General features: G+C 43.1%; 1 protein-coding gene across 2 annotated transcripts in view; it reads right to left on the bottom strand.

Moving 5' to 3' along the window:
• Positions 1-10,702: 10,702 nt before the first annotated feature.
• Positions 10,703-19,472, bottom strand: part of LOC118788886 (transmembrane protein FAM155A-like) — a 136,698-nt gene continuing 127,928 nt past the window's right edge. The window contains exons 2-3 of one of the 2 annotated variants that reach the window (XM_036545073.1): positions 12,103-12,274; positions 10,703-11,349 (exon numbers count right to left, since the gene is read on the bottom strand). In XM_036545073.1, the coding sequence (XP_036400966.1) occupies positions 11,081-11,349; positions 12,103-12,274 (441 nt within the window). In that variant the 3' untranslated portion in view covers positions 10,703-11,080. Of the gene's footprint in view, positions 11,350-12,102; positions 12,495-19,472 lie in introns of those variants that run through there. The other variant, XM_036545074.1, reaches the window with a different exon arrangement.

Consider the following 19,472-nt stretch of genomic DNA (forward strand, 5'->3'; position numbering starts at 1 on the left):
TTAAATTCATTAGGGAAAGTTGGAAAGACTATTCAGGTGTTTGGGGAATAACCTACAACATAATTTTGAGAAAAATTTTTTTTCTTCCCTTTTACGGAGGCAGTCATTATGCTAAGGGACAGATCAACATTTTAGGTAAGATTACAATAGCCTAATCACAATAATGTTAGTTAATGTTAACCAGTTGGGGCTACTACTTGTGTGTGCGCTACTGTCATCATTACAACAACAAACATGCTTTATTACTACTTGGATAGTATACTTTTCAGTTCATCTGAGAATATTTTCACCTTATTGATGAACATGAGTAGTAAGCGAGTAAAGCTCCAAATTCCTCCCTCAACGTCAACTGCCTCCGTAAAAATCTTCTTATATGTGCAGCATGATTAATTGAAAATTGCTGCATTGCATAATCAATTCTTACTGGCTGGGGAGGTAACGTTAGCTATCTAGCGATAGATTTGACAAACATAGCTAGTTAGCTAACAGGCTACCTATCTGAACGATTGTTGAAGACTAGCTACTTAAACAGGTTGGCTGCTTCATTTGTGATACTCTGACTAAGCCCCTGACAACAGTAATGCTTACATTGCCACGTAAGGTATGGTTAGTTTTATTTTGCTTGCTAGTAGTCAAGCTAATGTGGGGATCCACAGAGTTATATTTAGGTATAGATCTACAGAACTAACCAATCAAAGATCCTTTTTGGAGGTAGCCAGCTTGTTATATTTAAGGAAGTCAGCGGGCTAATCAAATAATGGTTTAAAGGATTTGTCATGACTGGGCACGTAACTAACAGATATCCAGCTAACTGTTGCTATAAAAGATATATTTGTTAAATGGGACAGTCGCATCATTGACGGCATGTTCGAGTTCTGTGCTCGGGCACGGTTAGCGATCACACTAGATGCGTATCGTACCCGAGTCCAGCTGAACCAGGCATGGTGCCCAGGCACAGTATGGAGCGATCACACTAGTCAAACAAACTAGACTTTGGGGGTCAAACGTGTTCAGGCACGGTACAGATTGCCTAGTGTGAGTACACCCTCAGTGATTACACTCTGAGACAACTGGCCAGCATTCAGGTACTGTATTTCTAAGAATTCCAGCTATGCAGAAGTTGCTACACCACAACCTGCAAACCAAGATACAACAATTACAGCTCACACTGAGCTCTTTGATTTAGATTTGTGAGGCCAGGTTACTTTTACTTTGGGCCAGACTTGTCCACCTGACTCCACTTCCATAACTCCCAACTCCCTAGGGACATTTTCTATGCATATATGTCTCTCCCCTGCCTCTACTCACAATTGTTTAGATAGGAAGAATGACTTACCTTCTACATGGAAGGAGCCAAATTCCTTGTCCCCGGTAGCCTGCTCTGGTTCCAGTGTAAATACTCATTCTAGTTTTCCTACTACATGTAAGACAGAGGGGGAATCTACTCCACACTACTAATAATCTGTCTTCCATTACAGATCCAAAACCATACTTGAGCAATGTAGCTGTGCTTACTATGGATAATATAGACTATTTGTCCCCCATAAATTGTGACCAAGGTATTTCCCTTAGTAGAACTGAGCAGATGAATACCTCTACAAGGCCCTCAGAAATACATATTGCGAATAATAAAATGATGATGGGAAATTCCAGAGAAAAGGAAAACCTTTCCGCTCTAACCCCATCTGAGTCCCCTTATAAACTTACAATGACTACTATGGATTGAATTGAAAATGAGGTGAGTAATCCTCCCCGTGATATCACTATTCAGATCCAATATCCCACAATACATCCCCATACCCAAAGAAAAATACATGATTGGAATTAAACCATTCATAAACCCATCGTTTTCATTGGAGATTCTCATCTGGGCTATGTCCCCCATTTATCAGACCCACAGGTACAGGTGGAAGGTTTCCCATGGGCTACGTTCCATTGTATTACTGGGATTTTGAAAAAACTTAGCCCCAACAGTTTAACTCAAAAGGCGATTGTTTCTTTGGGCCTTAACAATGGTTTATGTCCACAGCAACGATACAGAATTTACACCAACTGTTACAGGTCTGTAAGTCAGTGTTTCTTAAGGTATATTTAGGGTATATTAAAGTATATTGCTCAACTATATTTACCTATTGTATTCTTTTCTGACAGATTGCCTCTCCAAAACCAGCATCAATTTAGGGATCTTAATAAATATATTCATACACATTGTCAGGAATTGGTGGATATTCATAAACTGCAATTCCAGGTAAAACCAAGGGACCCAGTACATTGGACCAGTAAAAGTGCTGCAGACATCTTTAAATATTGGTTGCAGCAGTTAAACAGGTAAGAGGGGATAAGTGTGTTAATTCCACTCCCCTTCATTCAAACATCACTAACCTTTCCATTACCTTTAAACTCCTGCAACCAGAGCAGAAGGGACTGACCTTTATTCCAACACCTAAAAAGGTAAACCAGGGAGAAATCAAATAGGACTTGCATATTTACCATAGAAAATTTAAATTATTGGACCAGTTTGGTTATAGAACAAATTTGGACTCTGTCTGATTCACAGGGCCTTCTACATGGGAGCCTGGATTACAGAAAATTTTGCATAGTATTCAAACTTTAATACATACAGACACACAATCTTAGATTTAGACCCAAACCAAGTAAGGAGGATAACCTTATATTACCTCAGCTGAAAGCCATGGAAACCTTGAGACGGAACTCTGACATAGTCTTTAAGGTTCAAAAATTGTTATTATGGATAGACGGCAATATCTTTTGAAAGATAATCAACAATTTAGTAATCCTAAACATGTAAACATCCTAAACAACTGTCTCACCCATTTCAACCGGAAACACACGTATTGATAAAACAAATTGTTAGTAATTTATATTAAAAAAATATATATTAAATGGTGTACAAATGGTATACCTGATGGGCCCATATACACCTGCTGTACATCATGTAACTTTTACCTATTACCAAAGATCCATAAGGACCGGAGTACCTGGACAGTCCCCTTTGAGATTCCCTCTGACTGGCCTGTTGTATCTGACTGGGAGTGAATCAGGTTGAATTTCAGAGTACGTTGACTATTTCATTAATACTCTTTCTCAGCTACACTCTAGCTATATTAAAGGTACTTATGCATTTGTACGCAGGCTTAGAGAAATGCAAGTACCTACTGGGTAGTGGACTTTTTAACAAATAGGCCCCAGTCCGTCAGCATCCACATTGTGAAGTTTGCAGACAACACGGCAGTGGTGGGACTCATCACTCACAGCGATGAGTCCGAGTACAGGCAGGATGTGGAAAAACTGGAGGCCTGGTGCAAAGTTAACAACCTCTCCATCAACGTTAAGAAAACAAAGGAGATGATTGTGGACTTTAGAAAAACAACATTTCTATCATAGACTAATGCTGCAACAGTATATACTCACTTTCAAATCCATCCAATTCAGTCCGTGTTCATTGCAGGTTTGGAGTCAAATGCCTGTTAGTCCACTCAAAACGTAAGGCAGCAGAGGCGTGTTGAACTAAAAAGCTGAAAACAGTTGTCCCTTTTGGACTTAATGAGAAAACCTAAAAACTCTTGGATCATTTCAGAGGGAATGGGGTCTTGTCCTGTTCTGGTGGGTGAACATGGAAGAAAGTAGAGAGATAATCAGTTCATTTATTATTTATTTGTCTGTATTTGCTGGTGTGCTTATTGTTTTTGGATATCTTATTTGTGACTCTCACAACCTACAGTTTTTGTTGGGACTGGGGGATGGAGTTGCAGCTTCAGTTCTGTGGTTAATTTTTACCCTGTTGCTTTGTGTTTTTAGCAACTATCCTGTTAAGTATCATTTTATCCCTGTTGGACTTTGATTTGCAATCACTGTTCCTGTTTTGTGATGCAGTTTTTTCTTGTTTGGCATATGCCATCATGATTTTCAGCACTGATCTCCCTGACACGTTAAATCATTTCGCAATTTCTGTGATTGATGCTTCCTGTGATTCAGACACCAGCTGTTTGACCTGTTTCAAAATCTGTTAGACCTCTCGTATTGCTTTAGAAATTCACATATTAAAGTACTGATTTTAAAACATATTTGTTTTAATTAATATTTAAAAATATTTGTAATTAATATCGATATGAAACAGATGTGTAAACTCAGTTTTAATGGCAGTTTAGGTACTAGAATGTTTCCTTTTTCATTTGATGATTCCTTTTTTGTCAGCCTTTCCTCTCTTTCTTTGTCTATCTATCTATAATCTGTGTATGTGTGTTTATCTGTCTATACATATATATCTATCACACACTGCACGCCACTTCAAATACCAGAAACCAGACAGGAGTATTATTATTTAACATCTTTGTGTTTATTTTCCTCAGAACATAATTTCAATCATTGTGGCTGTATTGTTCTTTACTGTTGAAAAGATCATGACTTGTGAGTTGGTTTATAAATAATTTCATCAAAGGTGTTTGTAAAAAATTAAAGATAGTTACTCAACTAAAGCATCTATCATATTACAATATATTGGAAGTATAATAATAATAGTGATAATCTCTATAGGTCTCATACTCTTTGAGGTCACACTTTGTTAAGGGGCTGTACATATTGTTTACTAACAATAAATGCATTGTTACTTACTAAAAAAAAGTAAATTTGTTTCTTATTAATTACCTTATTTTAGCAGGTAATAAATAACCTAGTAGATTTATTAGTGTTATACTATTTAATTTTGACAGGGTTGTTGTTTTGATATAATCTGTTTTTAGTTTTACTTTTAGAAATGAACATCAGATCACAACAAAGTTGAGCATAAACACACAAACAGATATACTTGCGTGAATGTGTGTGTTTATTACAACCTTATCACTGAGTGTTAATATTTATGTTTTAGTAGCTTTAGTCAATGTAGAATGGTAAATAACCTCTGTTGCTAGTTAACAATCTAAACAGGCCCTTAAGGCAAAGTGTGGCTCTTATTATCATTGTTCATCATTTCTGAAAGACTGAGAATCTTAGGACATTCCTACCGATTAAATAACACCGCTTTCCACGTTTCAACAGAAATTCCAGCCTTGATTACAAAATAAAAATGCGTACCTAAAAATAAAAACACATGAAAGAAGACAAACATCTTGCAGAGTTCTTGTGACATATTTACAACAGAAAAGACAAGGGTTACAGCTGCATAGATCCACAGGATTTATAAAATAATAGTAAAACATTTTCCAGAATCTGCTTACCCTCAAAAATTACAAAAGTGGATGTATGGGCACACTGCTCTCCATGCTTTTGTGTATCTGATTGTATTTTTCTTTGTACTTTTTATTAAGTAGGCATTAGTTTTGTCAAAGCCACCTCTATTGCTATTGCGACAAAGCTTTAATGCAATATAAAATAGTAGCTGACATCATGTTTTTGATATGAAAACAGTGAATTTCAGATGAAATATTAATCTACATAAATGAAACTAGATTGATATACATGCAATCATCCACAATGTCTCAGGACGTGACTAATGCCTACTCAGCAGATGTAGACATTACACATATGTTGTCATTTAGTTTTGTAGTATGTCATGGCTTTAATTTGATAGAACACAGGGCTGTGAAACACACAGGAATGGACTGGGCTAACATTCTAAGATAAAATATGTGTATGTGTGCATGTATGTGGATTTCTGTGTGTGTGTCAGAGTGTATTTGTGTCTGTGTGTTTCCGTGAGAGAGAGAGATAGAAATAAGACTTGGTTTGAAAATAACATTCATATTAATGATATGCCCTTCACTTTTGCAAAACCAACTGGATCTTATATATTTGGATTGCAATAGAAATATACAGTATGTAGTTACATTGATATGTCATTGTCTTTTATGTGCATCATATGGGTTAAAAGTTGATTTGATAGTTTATACATTCACAAATCAAAGTGAAAAAAAAATTCAGATTAAATCGTATAATGGACTGACAATGAGAAAATAAAAGGATGAAAAGATGACATGACTCACTCTCAAGGTTAATTTCTTGTACAATTATAAGCTCTGATTCCCTGGGGTTGATATGTGCATACTATTTGCAGGAGCTATAGGGTTGAACTAGTACTACATTTGTAAACTAGATGAGGTGAAGTGCTAGTTTTGTTCAGTAAATCCACAGCCTGCATATAGTACAGATCATGGTCCTAAGGGCTTTCATTCTACAAAGTGCATGGTTTACTTAATACTATTCATATCTACTCTTTCATATGGTCTCCCCTGTTTCTCCATTGGTCACACTTGCATGACATGATACGTTTTCCTGTCTTTTTTCAGTTTCATGTGCCTGGAGCCTTTTTGGAGGATTATTATTCACTGGCATTTGCTGTCATCTAAGAACTAACTATCTAAATAACTAGTTAAATGACAAGGAGTAAATGAATACTTAATGGACTGATTGCTTGACCTTCTGGCTCAAGAGATTTTATCTTGGTAGAGAGCACAGAATGGAATGGTTATTTGATCTCTGGAGAAGGATCTGTTCCAAGGTGATTCATTCAGGGTGGACTGTATTACTGGGCTGTCTCCCATTAACCCTCCCCCTCTCATTTTCATTGATTGGTCATTTCATATTATGATTTGGAATCCATTGACAGTGGTAAGTTGTAAACAGTGCTTGAGTGTATTTCTCGTCCCAGTAAATATAACAACTTTCTATATTGTTTCTTTAAAGACTGCAGGTCCTGCTTGGTTACTCTGTATTTCCTGTTCGCTTCCTGTGCTTGGGAGCAGACATAGCACACTGACCTGTACCATAGTAGGAAGAATATAGTACCAAAATACATAGCATTGTTCCACATAACCCTTTTCCCACAGCAAGAAATATTACAGAAGTCATGGCAGCAAAAAATAGTGAGAACTACATGTTACCATTGGGGCTGAAGGGAATTTAGGGCACTTTGATTTCATTCATACAGTTCAACTCATGTGCACTAATCTAAATAGGATAAGCATGTGCACTAATCTAAATAGGATAAGCAATCTCTTGTAATGATTGCTCATACCTATGTAGCTTTGTAACTGCACTTTGCTAATAAGCAAACCTTATGTAACATTCACTCTCACGTTCACTGACCACTACTGTTGCTGTTGCCATACTTCTAAAATATGTGTATATTTGGATTCTGTTACTCAATTAATTAACATTTTATCATTTTGATTTCTAGTAGATATCATGTGTAAGCTGAAATATTTTTTTTTTGTGAAACAATATCAAAATACAGTATGTTTTCAACTTTTCAAAAATAGCTTCTTGAACTCTGCTATATCTATTTACTTTACTCTTCAGATTATAGAAAAGTTGCCTTATTCTATTAAATATTAATCATGAAATACAGAGTAGTTTACAGGTGTATAGTAGTTTAGGGAGAAAGGATTGCTTGGTTATGCTTCTGAATGGGAAGCTGAGTGTATGTTACTATTGTAACAAATTCAATCTGTCAGGTAATGGCAGAAGGCTCTTCAGTCTCTGCTCGAGATGCCTTGTAGTGAGATGAAGTGTGCCCCTCAGACTAATGGCCATAATGTTCTGCCTTCTCATTGTATATGTCTACAGTAATTTGCAGTTCTGCCAAATTTGTTTAGTTTTTTAACTGTATTTCAGGAGTTCAGTGTCTTTGGCAAGAACCGCAAGCTGCAATGGCAAGCTCCATTTGGAGGCTGTTGTTTGAATTGTATCTCTTTAGTCCTCACAGAATAAAATGGAACAGAACAGGGGGACAAGGGTTACCAGAATAAGCACTCTTTCCTTCAGTGTGCTGGTCTGTGTTTAAGCCTCTATGGAATCAACTCAGTCCAGGCAAATGTCAGGAATTGGCACAGATGGAATGACTCAAGACACCAGTGTTTCAAACAGTCTTTGCTGGGCAGAGGTAGATTTTAAAACTAAACTAATGCACTATGTCCAGAGAACTGAGCAAACATGAATTTTCCACAGGACTGAAATATCTTTATCAGGTGTTTTACACAAAATAAATTATGACCACACCTGAATTTCTACTTCAGTCCAGCCGTGTGTGTGTATGTGTGTGCGTGTGTGTATGTATATATGTATGTTTGCATAATACATAATATAATATATTTGAAATAATGTCACCCTTTTTATCTGATAAATAGTGGCTGACAGCTAAGAGCTATCAGGCAGAAGATGGAGATGGTGTTAAACACTCTCAACACTTCAGCCACCTCAGCAGCCCTGTGGCCTTTTGAAGGCGTCGATATGCATTGATTTTACATACAGTGATAAGTGTATTGGATTCCCAGCTCTTCCGTTTTGACTATCAGTGATGGATCTTAGCAATGCAGTTGCGCTGCCTTTGGGAGGGTAGGGGGTAAATTCAATCTCATCAAGGAGGTTTTCTAGATTTTAAAGCTCATCTAGCTAATAAATGGGTGGGTTGTCGTAAATTTTGAATAAGAAAAGCCAAGCGAGGATAAACCTCGATGTGGTAAGAAAGCGCAGGAGGAGAATTGGGTTTGATTCTCAGCTGAACATGATATGAATAGGATGAGCACACATGTTGTTCCCTGTGATTCTGTTGAAGCAGTAGCAGGAAGTGGCAGAATTCTCATGGGTGTGAGCCGCCATCCCTGCCCTGTGTTCCCTAAGTCGGCATATCCCTGTACACCAGGCTAGGCCACCAACAGAATGAAAAGCATAAAATCAGCCCTTTTGACTCTTTCTTTCACGGCTCTGTGTCTTGTTTGTTTTTCTAAAGCAGTAAATGAACACATCTTTAAAGCATGCAGTCTCATTCAGTCTGCAACATGCAGTTTCAATAGACATACACCTCAGACCCTATGCATGTCTTTACACTATGCAAGTGTACTACAGAATACAGAAGTGTTTATTTGGGTGTGTGTGTAAACATTTAGTAAGCCCTTTACTCAATGCAAGATCAGTAAGAAAATGTAGTCGAATGAAACAATAGCATAAAGACATGCCAAAGTGACATTATTATTATTTATTTACGTTTAATTCTTTGTAGTTATCTACTTACTGCAGAGAGATAACCTACCCTGAGCCAAAATTTGTATTTTCCTGCTTTACTTGTGCAGTAGGTAGTCAGAAATAACTTACATATTTTCAGTGATATGATATTGTATGTTGCTGAACCTAAAAAGAAAGAAAAAAATTGAGCTACATTTTTTAAATTAGGGTTTTATGTGACTGTGTGCATTTTTAAAGATTAACCCTGTCTAGCCAGCACCCTTCAGAGGTAAACTAATAATAACTAATCACTGTTAATATGTGGCCCTCAGCATGCCAGTATATAACGGGCATTTGTATTTGAAAAAGTGAAGAAGACTTTACAGAATCAACCAAACAAAGGGACAATAATGGGGAAATTGTTGACTAAAATCCTAGACTATTTCTTTTTAGTATTCCTACCAACTGAGAAATTAGACTGCGGCACACCAAAGAGTAGTTACTGCTATTTTAGATTCATTTACTGTGTGTTTGTGTGTGTGTATGCACATGGTGGGTACAGCAGGAAGTGATGATTTACATGAATATGCATGACAGCCAGCAGACAGGCAGACACCCAGTGGTCGGGATTATGTGTTGGCCAGCCAGATTTTTGGATTGGTATCTAAGGACGAATTTAAAAATAGAACCCCCAAATCTTTATTTCTGCTTTGCCAGTTTTGGGAAAGAACTGCTATGCAAAAATCAGGTTTTGTACATGCAGCTACATTTATGTTAGAGAGCATTACTACATTATCCCGGATAGCTAGCTAATATCTTTCTCACATTTATTCCATAAATATATATTTCAGATAAATACAATGCTGCCCTTTTTTGACTAATATCCCTGTTGTCAGAAAGTCATATGTAACTTACAGACAACAGGAGTATTAGTCGGAAAAAAGGGGTGCACTGCATTAAGTTGAATATTGCCAAGCAATGTATGTGTTTTAAAATTGTAATGTTCTCCACCTTTTTTCTAATTCCAGACAGAAGATATTTTTGTAATGGGTTTATAATGACTTTTCCTGTTTAAAACTGAATTCTAACTTTATCAGCAAAAAAGCTCTCCGAAAGGTTAAAACCCACAACCTGCCAAGTTGAACTTCCTGTAGTGAACACAGAGTACCCTAAATTCTCTGAAATATGTTTTGTCTGTGTTACATTTCTGATCAAGCAGTTTAACAATCAAATGAGCATTCAACGTGTCAGCAATAGGGGTAAATACAGTAATTTAAGCAGTATTATACTTTAATTCTACTCTTAAATGGTGTACAATACACACACAATATTCTTCAAACATTTTCATAACTACCTCTCATGGTAATATGTAGGGGTGTAAAAATGTAATACTAGCTAAATGTCCCTGGAAAGATCACTGAAGACACCCTTCTCATAAACCATGAATGCCTGGTAAGCCCAGTTTGTACTGTCAGGTTGGAAAGTCAGTCGCCTGGGAAGTCAACATATGTGCCAGGGGTTCAGTGTGTGGTTATTGTAAAGAAAATGGTAAACTCTCCATTTTGCCAACTATTTTGATAAAGCAGTACTTGCACATGTTTATATGTACCTTCAAAAATGACAAAATTAACAAAACATCAAAAAAAGAACTGTATGGACATGCACACACTCATATGCATGTGTGCACGCATGCATGCGCGCACACACACACCTTAAGCATTGCTATAGTTTACCTACACATCTCTCCTCTCATTGTCATTCCCATCCCACGCAAAGACAAACAAAATGCAACAACTGAGCACATAAAATCCTGTAGTTATCTAGTGCAAAACACAATTCAAACAGTTTAACACAATGTATAAAATGTGTGAGAGAACTCAGCTCTGAAGTAGCCTTTATTTCACTCCACAAAGGCTGCGGTGTTGTCTTGTACTTGTCACTTTTTTTTTCTCTGCATGTCCTTTGTTTTTACGGCTCTGCGCCCCATTCAGCACTCCATTACCCAGAAGGCTTTGCAGATGTTAACCACGGTTGCAGTGTTTCCAGCACAGCCACAGTGGCTGGAGCCTCTGGGAGTGCCTCTGTTGACGAATACATCTGTTTGTTCCCAAGGGGGCACTCCCCCTCACTCTTCATTGGTGGAGTTCTCCTCTACAGGGGAGAGGGAGAGGAGGGTGAGTCCCGTGGAGTTCTGTGCTGCAGTCAGTATGAGGACCAGAACCAGCATGCACAACTTAAGCCTGCTGTTGCACAGTCTGGCTGCTGCTGAGGTCATGACAGACGTCCGGTGGTGACACGAGGGGTGAGTCCTCTTTATTGTCCCTTTGGATTGGTTGTCCCATCGGACATCGCAGCAGTCTGTCTCTGCTTCGGTTGACTGGTCTTCTAAAAGCCCTGTGGAGTTAAAAAAAAAACATTTTTATTACAGCTTATCATGCTTTGGTTATCATGAAGTAAATATGTATGACAATTATGTTCTCTCAGATGAAACCCTCATTGACAGTAAGATATTACAGTTCAACACGTTTTTGTGTAACTGTCATGTCAAAGTGTAGACATTGAAGCACACAAATAAGGACTTGAGTGGAATCCATTAAATCATCAGTGAATATGCTATAAGCAGTTAAGCGCAGCTTTTGACATGCACATGATTTTAATTGCTTTCATTTAAATGCATCATTGGCCCCCCAATGGCTCCACAGCAGTTCATTCAGGCAGCATCCAGCACAGAGGCCAAGGGAGGACTCTTGAAACAGGCTGTAGAAATCAGCAACAGACACACAAATTATGGCATGATTCAGAGCTGGTGAATCTGATTTAAACCCAAGGTGGGTGATCCACAGATCTTCACAGTGTCAACCTTGCAGTCCTTTAGCTGAACAGCCTCTGCAGTCTCAGACATGCATGTGAGCACAACATTCAGCATAACCCCCATGTTGCTCCATTAACATTAAGAAAAGAATTAAAGAAAGTAAGTTCTCCTTTACGTACGTATTTATTTGCTTGCCTTAAGAACAGAGTCCCGTTGCCAGTTAAATTGCTTTAACTGGCATAGGAATGCATAGCATTTATATAAGCACTGCATTAATGCACTAAATTCCCTCTCACAACAGATGTAGGAATGCACACAGGGAGGACCAGACCTACCTGTACATACAAAACTTGGACTTCCTCCTTGAATGAGGTCATCGTTGTCTGGCAATATGAAGGGACACCTCTGCTGCACTTCCAGGCAATATTGCTTGCACGGGATCTTGTTGCTGCAATGCATCTGCGTAACCTGGAAGTACTGGGAGCACAGCCAGGGCTTGTAGACAGCCTGCGAGAGAGACAAGATTGACGAGGCGAGAATTCAGGCTCCACTCACATTGATTACCGTTTATCACACAGGCTGTCATGGTGTGATCGTCATGGTGACGGTGATTACCTGTGCCACTGGAGTAATCACAGACACTAACTAAAAGAATGGCAATCTACCATGCTAAATGATTACAGAGATAAATATAGCTGCAAGCAGCGATAAAGGGGCCAAGCACAATGAGGGCCTGTTTTGCAATAAGGCAGACATTGAAATCATTAAGTGTGCTGAACTTGGCATGACTGAGGGAATCAGAAGAAGAAATAATTATGATTTTAGGCCATGCAATTCAAAAGATATGTTAAATATAATATAATACAAATTATATGCAATATGTTTTATAGCGTCACCTAGTGGTCAAACATCACTGAAATACTTGGGCGCCCTCAGGGCATAGTCGCAAACAGAGGCACCCAATTTGGTGTCAGTACACAAAAGCACTGCTTAGATATGGCCTCACAACCTGTTTGGCATCTCCACTGTTGACTGTGTTAGTGCATTACTACCAAGTGCTTTCCATAAACAAAAAATCATGATACCTTTTGTGTGGCATGCTATCAATATGCTCTGACTCAATTTTCGTGAAGATTGGAGAAAATTTGTGGGAGGAGTAGTGAAAAGACTGTTTTCATTAACATTCAAAATGGCGGACAACCAAATACCGTGGAAATGAAAATTTTACATCTGTTCAACTTGACATTCAACTTGATTCAAGGAATCAAAAGAAAGAATGTCAGGACTGCGGCTCCCTAGCCGGGTTTGTTTTTTTTTTTGTTTTCCCTGTCCATGTGCTTTTGTTTTTCCCTGTGTTCCAGCCCTGCCCTGCTCTCCGCCCTGTCTCCACCCACCTGGTCATCTGACTGGCTCCACCCGCCTACCTGCACACCTGAACCCCATCTTGTCATCTGCCTTGCCCTATACATTCTTTGTTTGTTTCTCGTCTCATCGCGAGTTCGTCTCAGTTCGTCTGTGTCGCTACAAGCCGTTTGTTCCTGTTCTGCCTGCCTGCCTGCTGTTTATCTGTACTCTTGCCCGTTTTCTTGACCACGTTTTTGGATCCGGTTTTTGGTATTGTTAGCCGTGCTTTTCTGGTTTTCTGACTTCGCCTGTTTTGACTACGTTTTCTGGATTCCCCGTGTTGGCTTAATTAAACTTCGCTTTGTGCACCCTATTCTGCTGTCTGCGCCTGAGTCCCTGCCTGAGCCCTGACAGTACGAACTCGCCAGTATGGACTCAGCAGACAGTGGCCAGCTGCGATCGGTGCTGGACCGACAGGGAGCTCTCGTTGGCCAACATCAGAACCAGCTCGAGTCGGTTGGCAAGACCCTGGAGAGCTTTGCAGTTAGCCTGAACAACCTCTCCGCTCAACTGCAGCAGCTCCAGCTCGCACAAGACGCCCCAGCAGATTCCCCTGCACCCCCTCCGCAGCCTCTTGGCCTCCTGCCTGGACGGGAGCCCCGTCTGCCGCCTCCTGAGCCGTATGCCGGTGTGCCCGGAACCTGCCGCTCCTTTTTGTCCCAGTGTTCGTTGGTGTTCGAGCTCCAGCCGTCGACCTACCCCACTGATCGGGCAAGGATCGTCTACATTATCACCCTGTTGACCGGACGTGCCAGGGAGTGGGGAACGGCAATTTGGGATGCCCGCTTGCCTGTGTTTTCCTCCTACGCCACCTTCTGTGAGGAGATGAAGCGAGTGTTCGACCGTTCCAAACACGGTCGTGAGGCTGCTCGGGAGATGTTGCAGATCCGTCAGAGAGGGGACTCGGTCTCTGATTACACCATTGACTTTCGGACCCTTGCTGCGACCTGTGGCTGGAATCAAGAAGCTCTGTACGACACATTCCTCCATGGATTGTCTGATGAGATCAAAGACGAGCTTGTCACCCGGGATCTGCCTGCCGATTTCGATGCCTTACTTGACCTCGCCATCCGTGTAGACCACCGCCTGTCCGCTCGTCGAAGGGAGTGAGCAGAGTCCCGGAGATCAGCGGAGGAGTTCCTGGAGGACCCCCGCGCCCTCTGCAGCAACACCCTCAGTCCCTGCTGCCCAAGGTCTGTCGACAGAACTGATTCAGATTGACCGCACGCACCTGTCTCCAGCTGAGCGCCAGAGACGGATCCGGACCCAATCCTGCCTGTACTGTGGCAACCCCGGGCACTTCGTCGCCAACTGCCTGATTAAAGGCCAGCGCTCACCCGTAGTCGGGGAGATACAGGTGAGCGTAACCCCTCTGTCTGACTCCCCGGTTACTCGCCCACTGTTGTCTGCCTCTCTCCTTGTGAATGCTCAGGTGGTAGCGGTTCTTATCGACTCCGGAGCGGATGGGAACTTCATTGATGCTGACCTTGTCCAGCAGCTTGGGTTGCCTCAGGTCCCGCTCCAGACTCCCCTTGAAGCCGTTGCCATCACCGAGAGGCCCCTTGTCAGGATCACCCACATCACTTCCCCGCTGAGTCTACTGCTGTCCGGCAACCACCGTGAGGACATCGTACTTCATATCATTGATACGCTGCAAGCACCGCTGGTAAAGGGACACCCCTGGCTCTGCAAGTACAACCCCTGGATAAACTGGGTGGAGAATAAGGTGCTGGAGTGGAGCTCCTTCTGCGCATCTCACTGCCTCAAAGATGCCCCGATTCCTGTCTCTTCTGTTCCCTTCACTGCAGAGGAGTTCCCCGACCTGTCTGGGGTGCCCCCCGAGTACCTGGATCTGAAAGGGGTGTTTAGCAAATCCCGCGCCACCTCCTTGCCTCCTCACCGGCCCTATGACTGCACCATCAATCTCTTGCCCGGCACCACTCCACCCCGGGGCCGCCTGTATTCCCTGTCGCCACCGGAGACGGAGGCCATGAATAAGTATATCCGGGAGTCCCTGGCTGCCGGCATTATTCACCCTTCGTCCTCTCCAGCTGGAGCGGGTTTCTTCTTTGTGGGAAAGAAGGACGGCTCGCTCCGCCCCTGCATTGACTACCGAGGGCTAAACAGCATCACGGTAAAGAACCGTTACCCCCTTCCTCTGATGTCCGTTGCATTCGATTCCCTGCAGGGAGCGAGGATTTTCACGAAGCTCGACCTCCGCAACGCCTACCACCTGGTCCGCATCAGAGAGGGGGATGAGTGGAAGACCGCATTCAACACTCCGACGGGGCACTACGAATATCTGGTCATGCCCTTCGGTCTAACTAATGCCCCATCTGTCTTTCAGGCCCTGGTTAATGATGTTCTCCCGGACATGCTTGGGCGGTTCGTGTTTGTTTACTTGGACGACATTCTTATCTTCTCCCGGTCACCTGCCGAACACTCACGCCATGTCCGCCAAGTCCTGCAGAGACTATTGGAGAACCATCTGTTCGTTAAGGCTGAGAAGTGTGAGTTTCACCGGAACTCTGTTTCTTTCTTGGGGTGTGTCGTCTCTGAGGAAGGGGTCCAGATGGACCGTCGCAAGGTTCAGGCAGTTGAGGAGTGGCCACCGCCGACCTCCCGTCGTGAGCTCCAGAAGTTCCTGGGGTTTGCAAATTTTTATCGGCGGTTCATCCGCAATTACAGCTCTGTCGCCGCTCCTCTCACCTCCCTGACTTCACCCGCCAGACGCTTCTCCTGGACTCCGGCTGTCGCTGAAGCATTCCAGGAGCTCAAGAAGTGTTTCACCACTGCGCCTGTGCTCATCCAGCCTGATCCTGCCCGACAATTCGTGGTGGAGGTGGACGCCTCTGAGGTGGGAGTGGGGGCTGTACTCTCTCAGGTGTCTGCGCAGGATAACAAGCTTCATCCCTGCGCCTTCTTTTCCCGTCAGCTCTCCACGTCCGAGCGCAACTATGACATCGGCGATCGAGAGCTGCTGGCGGTCAGGCTGGCGTTGGAGGAGTGGAGGCACTGGCTGGAGGGCGCTAGTACCCCGTTTCTGGTGTGGACGGACCATAAGAACCTGGAGTATCTCCGTACTGCAAAACGCCTTAACCCCCGTCAGGCTCGCTGGTCTCTGTTCTTCACCAGGTTTGACTTCGTCCTTTCCTACCGTCCAGGTTCTAAGAACGGCAAGCCTGATGCTCTCTCTCGCCAGTCCTCTTCACCTGAGGAGCCGCCTGAACCCAGCACCATATTGCCCGCTCGTTGCTTGCTAGCCGCGGCAACATGGGAGATCGAGTCCCTGGTGCGCTCAGCCCAGCGGGGTGAGGCCGGTCCCAGTGCATGTCCTGATAACCGCCTGTTTGTTCCCAAGTCTGTTTGTTCGCAGGTTCTGCAGTGGGGACACTCCTCCAGGCTGGCCTGTCACCCAGGGGTCAGACGCACCGTTGCCCTCATCGAGCAATGCTTCTGGTGGCCGACTATGGAGGAGGATGTACGCAGCTTTGTCTCCGCCTGCTTGGTCTGTGCCCTCCAATCGCCCTCCTGCAGGATTGCTGCGTCCGCTGCAGGTGCCCAAGAGACCCTGGTCCCACATTGCCTTGGACTTCGTCACTGGTCTGCCCCCAGTAACACCGTCATACTCACGGTTGTTGATCGGTTCTCTAAGTCTGTGCACTTCGTAGCACTGCCGAAGCTTCCCACAGCCAAAGAGACTGCCGAGCTCATGATCACCCATGTGTTCAGGCTGCACGGGCTGCCAGTTGATGTGGTGTCAGACTGGGGGTCCCAGTTCACTTCGCACTTTTGGAGGGCGTTCTGTAAACTGTTAGGGGCATCTGTGAGTCTGTCCTCAGGCTTCCACCCACAGACTAATGGCCAGACCGAGTGGGCTAACCAGCAATTGGAGACGGTGTTGCGTTGCCTGGCCTTGCAAGACCCCAGCTCCTGGAGTCGGCTGCTGTCCTGGGTGGAATACTCCATCATCTTCCCTGCCATCTTCTTCCACTGGCATGTCCCCTTTCCAGTGCTGCCTTGGCTACCAGCCCCCTCTGTTCCCGGCTCAGGAGGAGGAGGTTGGCATGCCTTCAGCGGAAGCATTCGTTAGCCGATGTCGGCGGACCTGGAAGCGCGCCCGGACCACGCTTCTGCGTGCTACTGCCCGAATCAAGCGGACAGCTGACCGGCATCAGTCCAAGGCTTCCCGCTACGTCCAGGGGCAGCGGGTGTGGCTTTCCACACGTGACCTTCCTCTCTGAGTGGAGTCTCGCAAGCTGGCTCCGCGTTTCATCGGTCCCTTCCCCATCGTCAAGATCATCAGCCCCGCTGCAGTCCGGCTCAAACTGCCGCCCTCTCTCTGCCGCATCCACCCAACCTTCCACGTCTCCAGGGTCAAGCCTGTCGTCCGCAGCCCTCTCTGCCCGGCTCCGCGGGCTCCTCCGCCTCCCTGCCTGATTGATGGATCCGAGGCGTACACGGTACGTCGCCTGCTGGGAGTTCGGCGTCGGGGCCGCGGACTGCAATACCTGGTGGACTGGCAGGGTTACGGCCCAGAGGAACGGTGCTGGGTCCTGGCCCGTGACATCCTCGACCCTTCCCTAATTCTGGACTGACTGCCGGTGGCGTCCGGGGGGGGGGGGGGGGGATGGGGGGGCACTGTCAGGACTGCGGCTCCCTAGCCGGGTTTGTTTTTGTTTTTGTTTTCCCTGTCCATGTGCTTTTGTTTTTCCCTGTGTTCCAGCCGTGCCCTGCTCTCCGCCCTGTCTCCGCCCACCTGGTCATCTGACTGGCTCCACCCGCCTACCTGCACACCTGAACCCCATCTTGTCATCTGCCTTGCCCTATACATTCCTTGTTTGTTTCTTGTCTCATTGCAAGTTCGTCTCAGTTCATCTGTGTTGCTACAAGCCGTTTGTTCCTGTTCTGCCTGCCTGCCTGCTGTTTATCTGTACTCTTGCCCGTTTTCTTGACCACGTTTTTGGATCCGGTTTTTGGTATTGTTAGCCGTGCTTTTCTGGTGTTCTGACTTCGCCTGTTTTGACTACGTTTTCTGGATTCCCCGTGTTGCCTTAATTAAACTTCGCTTTGTGCACCCTATTCCGCTGTCTGCGCCTGAGTCCCTGCCTGAGCCCTGACAAAGAATCATAATTCTGAGCTAACGACATCAAAAGTTATGAGCAGGAATACAATTGTTTTAGTTATAGTGCCACCTAGGGGTGAAATGATGCAAAACTTCTTGGACACTCTCAAGACTGTATAAGAAGTCCATATACCAAGTTTGGTGTGAAGACACAAAAGCATTGCTGAGATATGACCTCACTACCTGTTTGGTGTCTTCGCTGTCAAACTCATTTGCATGTTATGGGCGAACGCTTTGCAATATCTAAAATATTTGGATAACTTTTGTGAGGCATGATCTGAAGATGATATGTAACAAATTTGGTAAAGATTGGACAAAATTTGTAGGAGGAGTAGCGAAAAAAGTTTTTGTAAAAATTCAAAATGGCGGAAAATCCAATATGGCGGACTTTGATGGCAATGGGTGCGTTGGACTCAGCTTCACTTAAGGAATCTGGGGAAAAAGAATTTTGAAAAAATTCCAACAGGGTCAGGAGATATGGCTAAAAATGTCAGCTGAACTTTGACCTAGTGGTGGCACTAGAGGGCTTGATTGACTGACCCCAAAATTGGTGAGTGGACAGCAGGGACTGTCCTCTGTGAGCATGCAAAGTTTCATAAAAAGCGTACGAACGGATCTATGGGCCAGATCAGTATTAGTTGAGTCATTCTATAATTTGGGTTACATTCCATGTCCATTGATGATAATTATATTTATTCTAACAAATTTTATTTGTTATTTAATCTTTATTCTTCAAAAATATCATACCTATTAATGGAAAGCATGTCATAATATCACACAAACATTATATGCATCCTATGCTTCATTTAGCTTGAAATTTGTCATGATGCTCCTAAATTGACAGTTTTTCCTATGTCTGTTTTTCAGTTGAGAGTGTCTTGGTTTCAAAATAATGAATAAAAACCATTAAAGTCAACAACAATTTTTTTATTCATTTCAAAAGTCTAAATACTAAAGAAAAATATTTTTTTTAAAATTGATTTTCTCATTTAAATAATTTAAATATCTTAATTTATTAATGTCTGCAAAAGTTCTGTCAACTATGTTACTAACAGTACTCCCCCTGCAGCTCAAAAATGGTTTGTCCCAATACCATGTGACCAGCATCACATGATGTCATTTTCCTCTGTGGCGGACATGTTGAACACACTGTGGTGAATGTGCTCTCATTTTTTT

This window comes from Megalops cyprinoides, chromosome 14 (assembly GCF_013368585.1).
Source record: "Megalops cyprinoides isolate fMegCyp1 chromosome 14, fMegCyp1.pri, whole genome shotgun sequence".
Classification (NCBI taxonomy): domain Eukaryota; kingdom Metazoa; phylum Chordata; class Actinopteri; order Elopiformes; family Megalopidae; genus Megalops; species Megalops cyprinoides.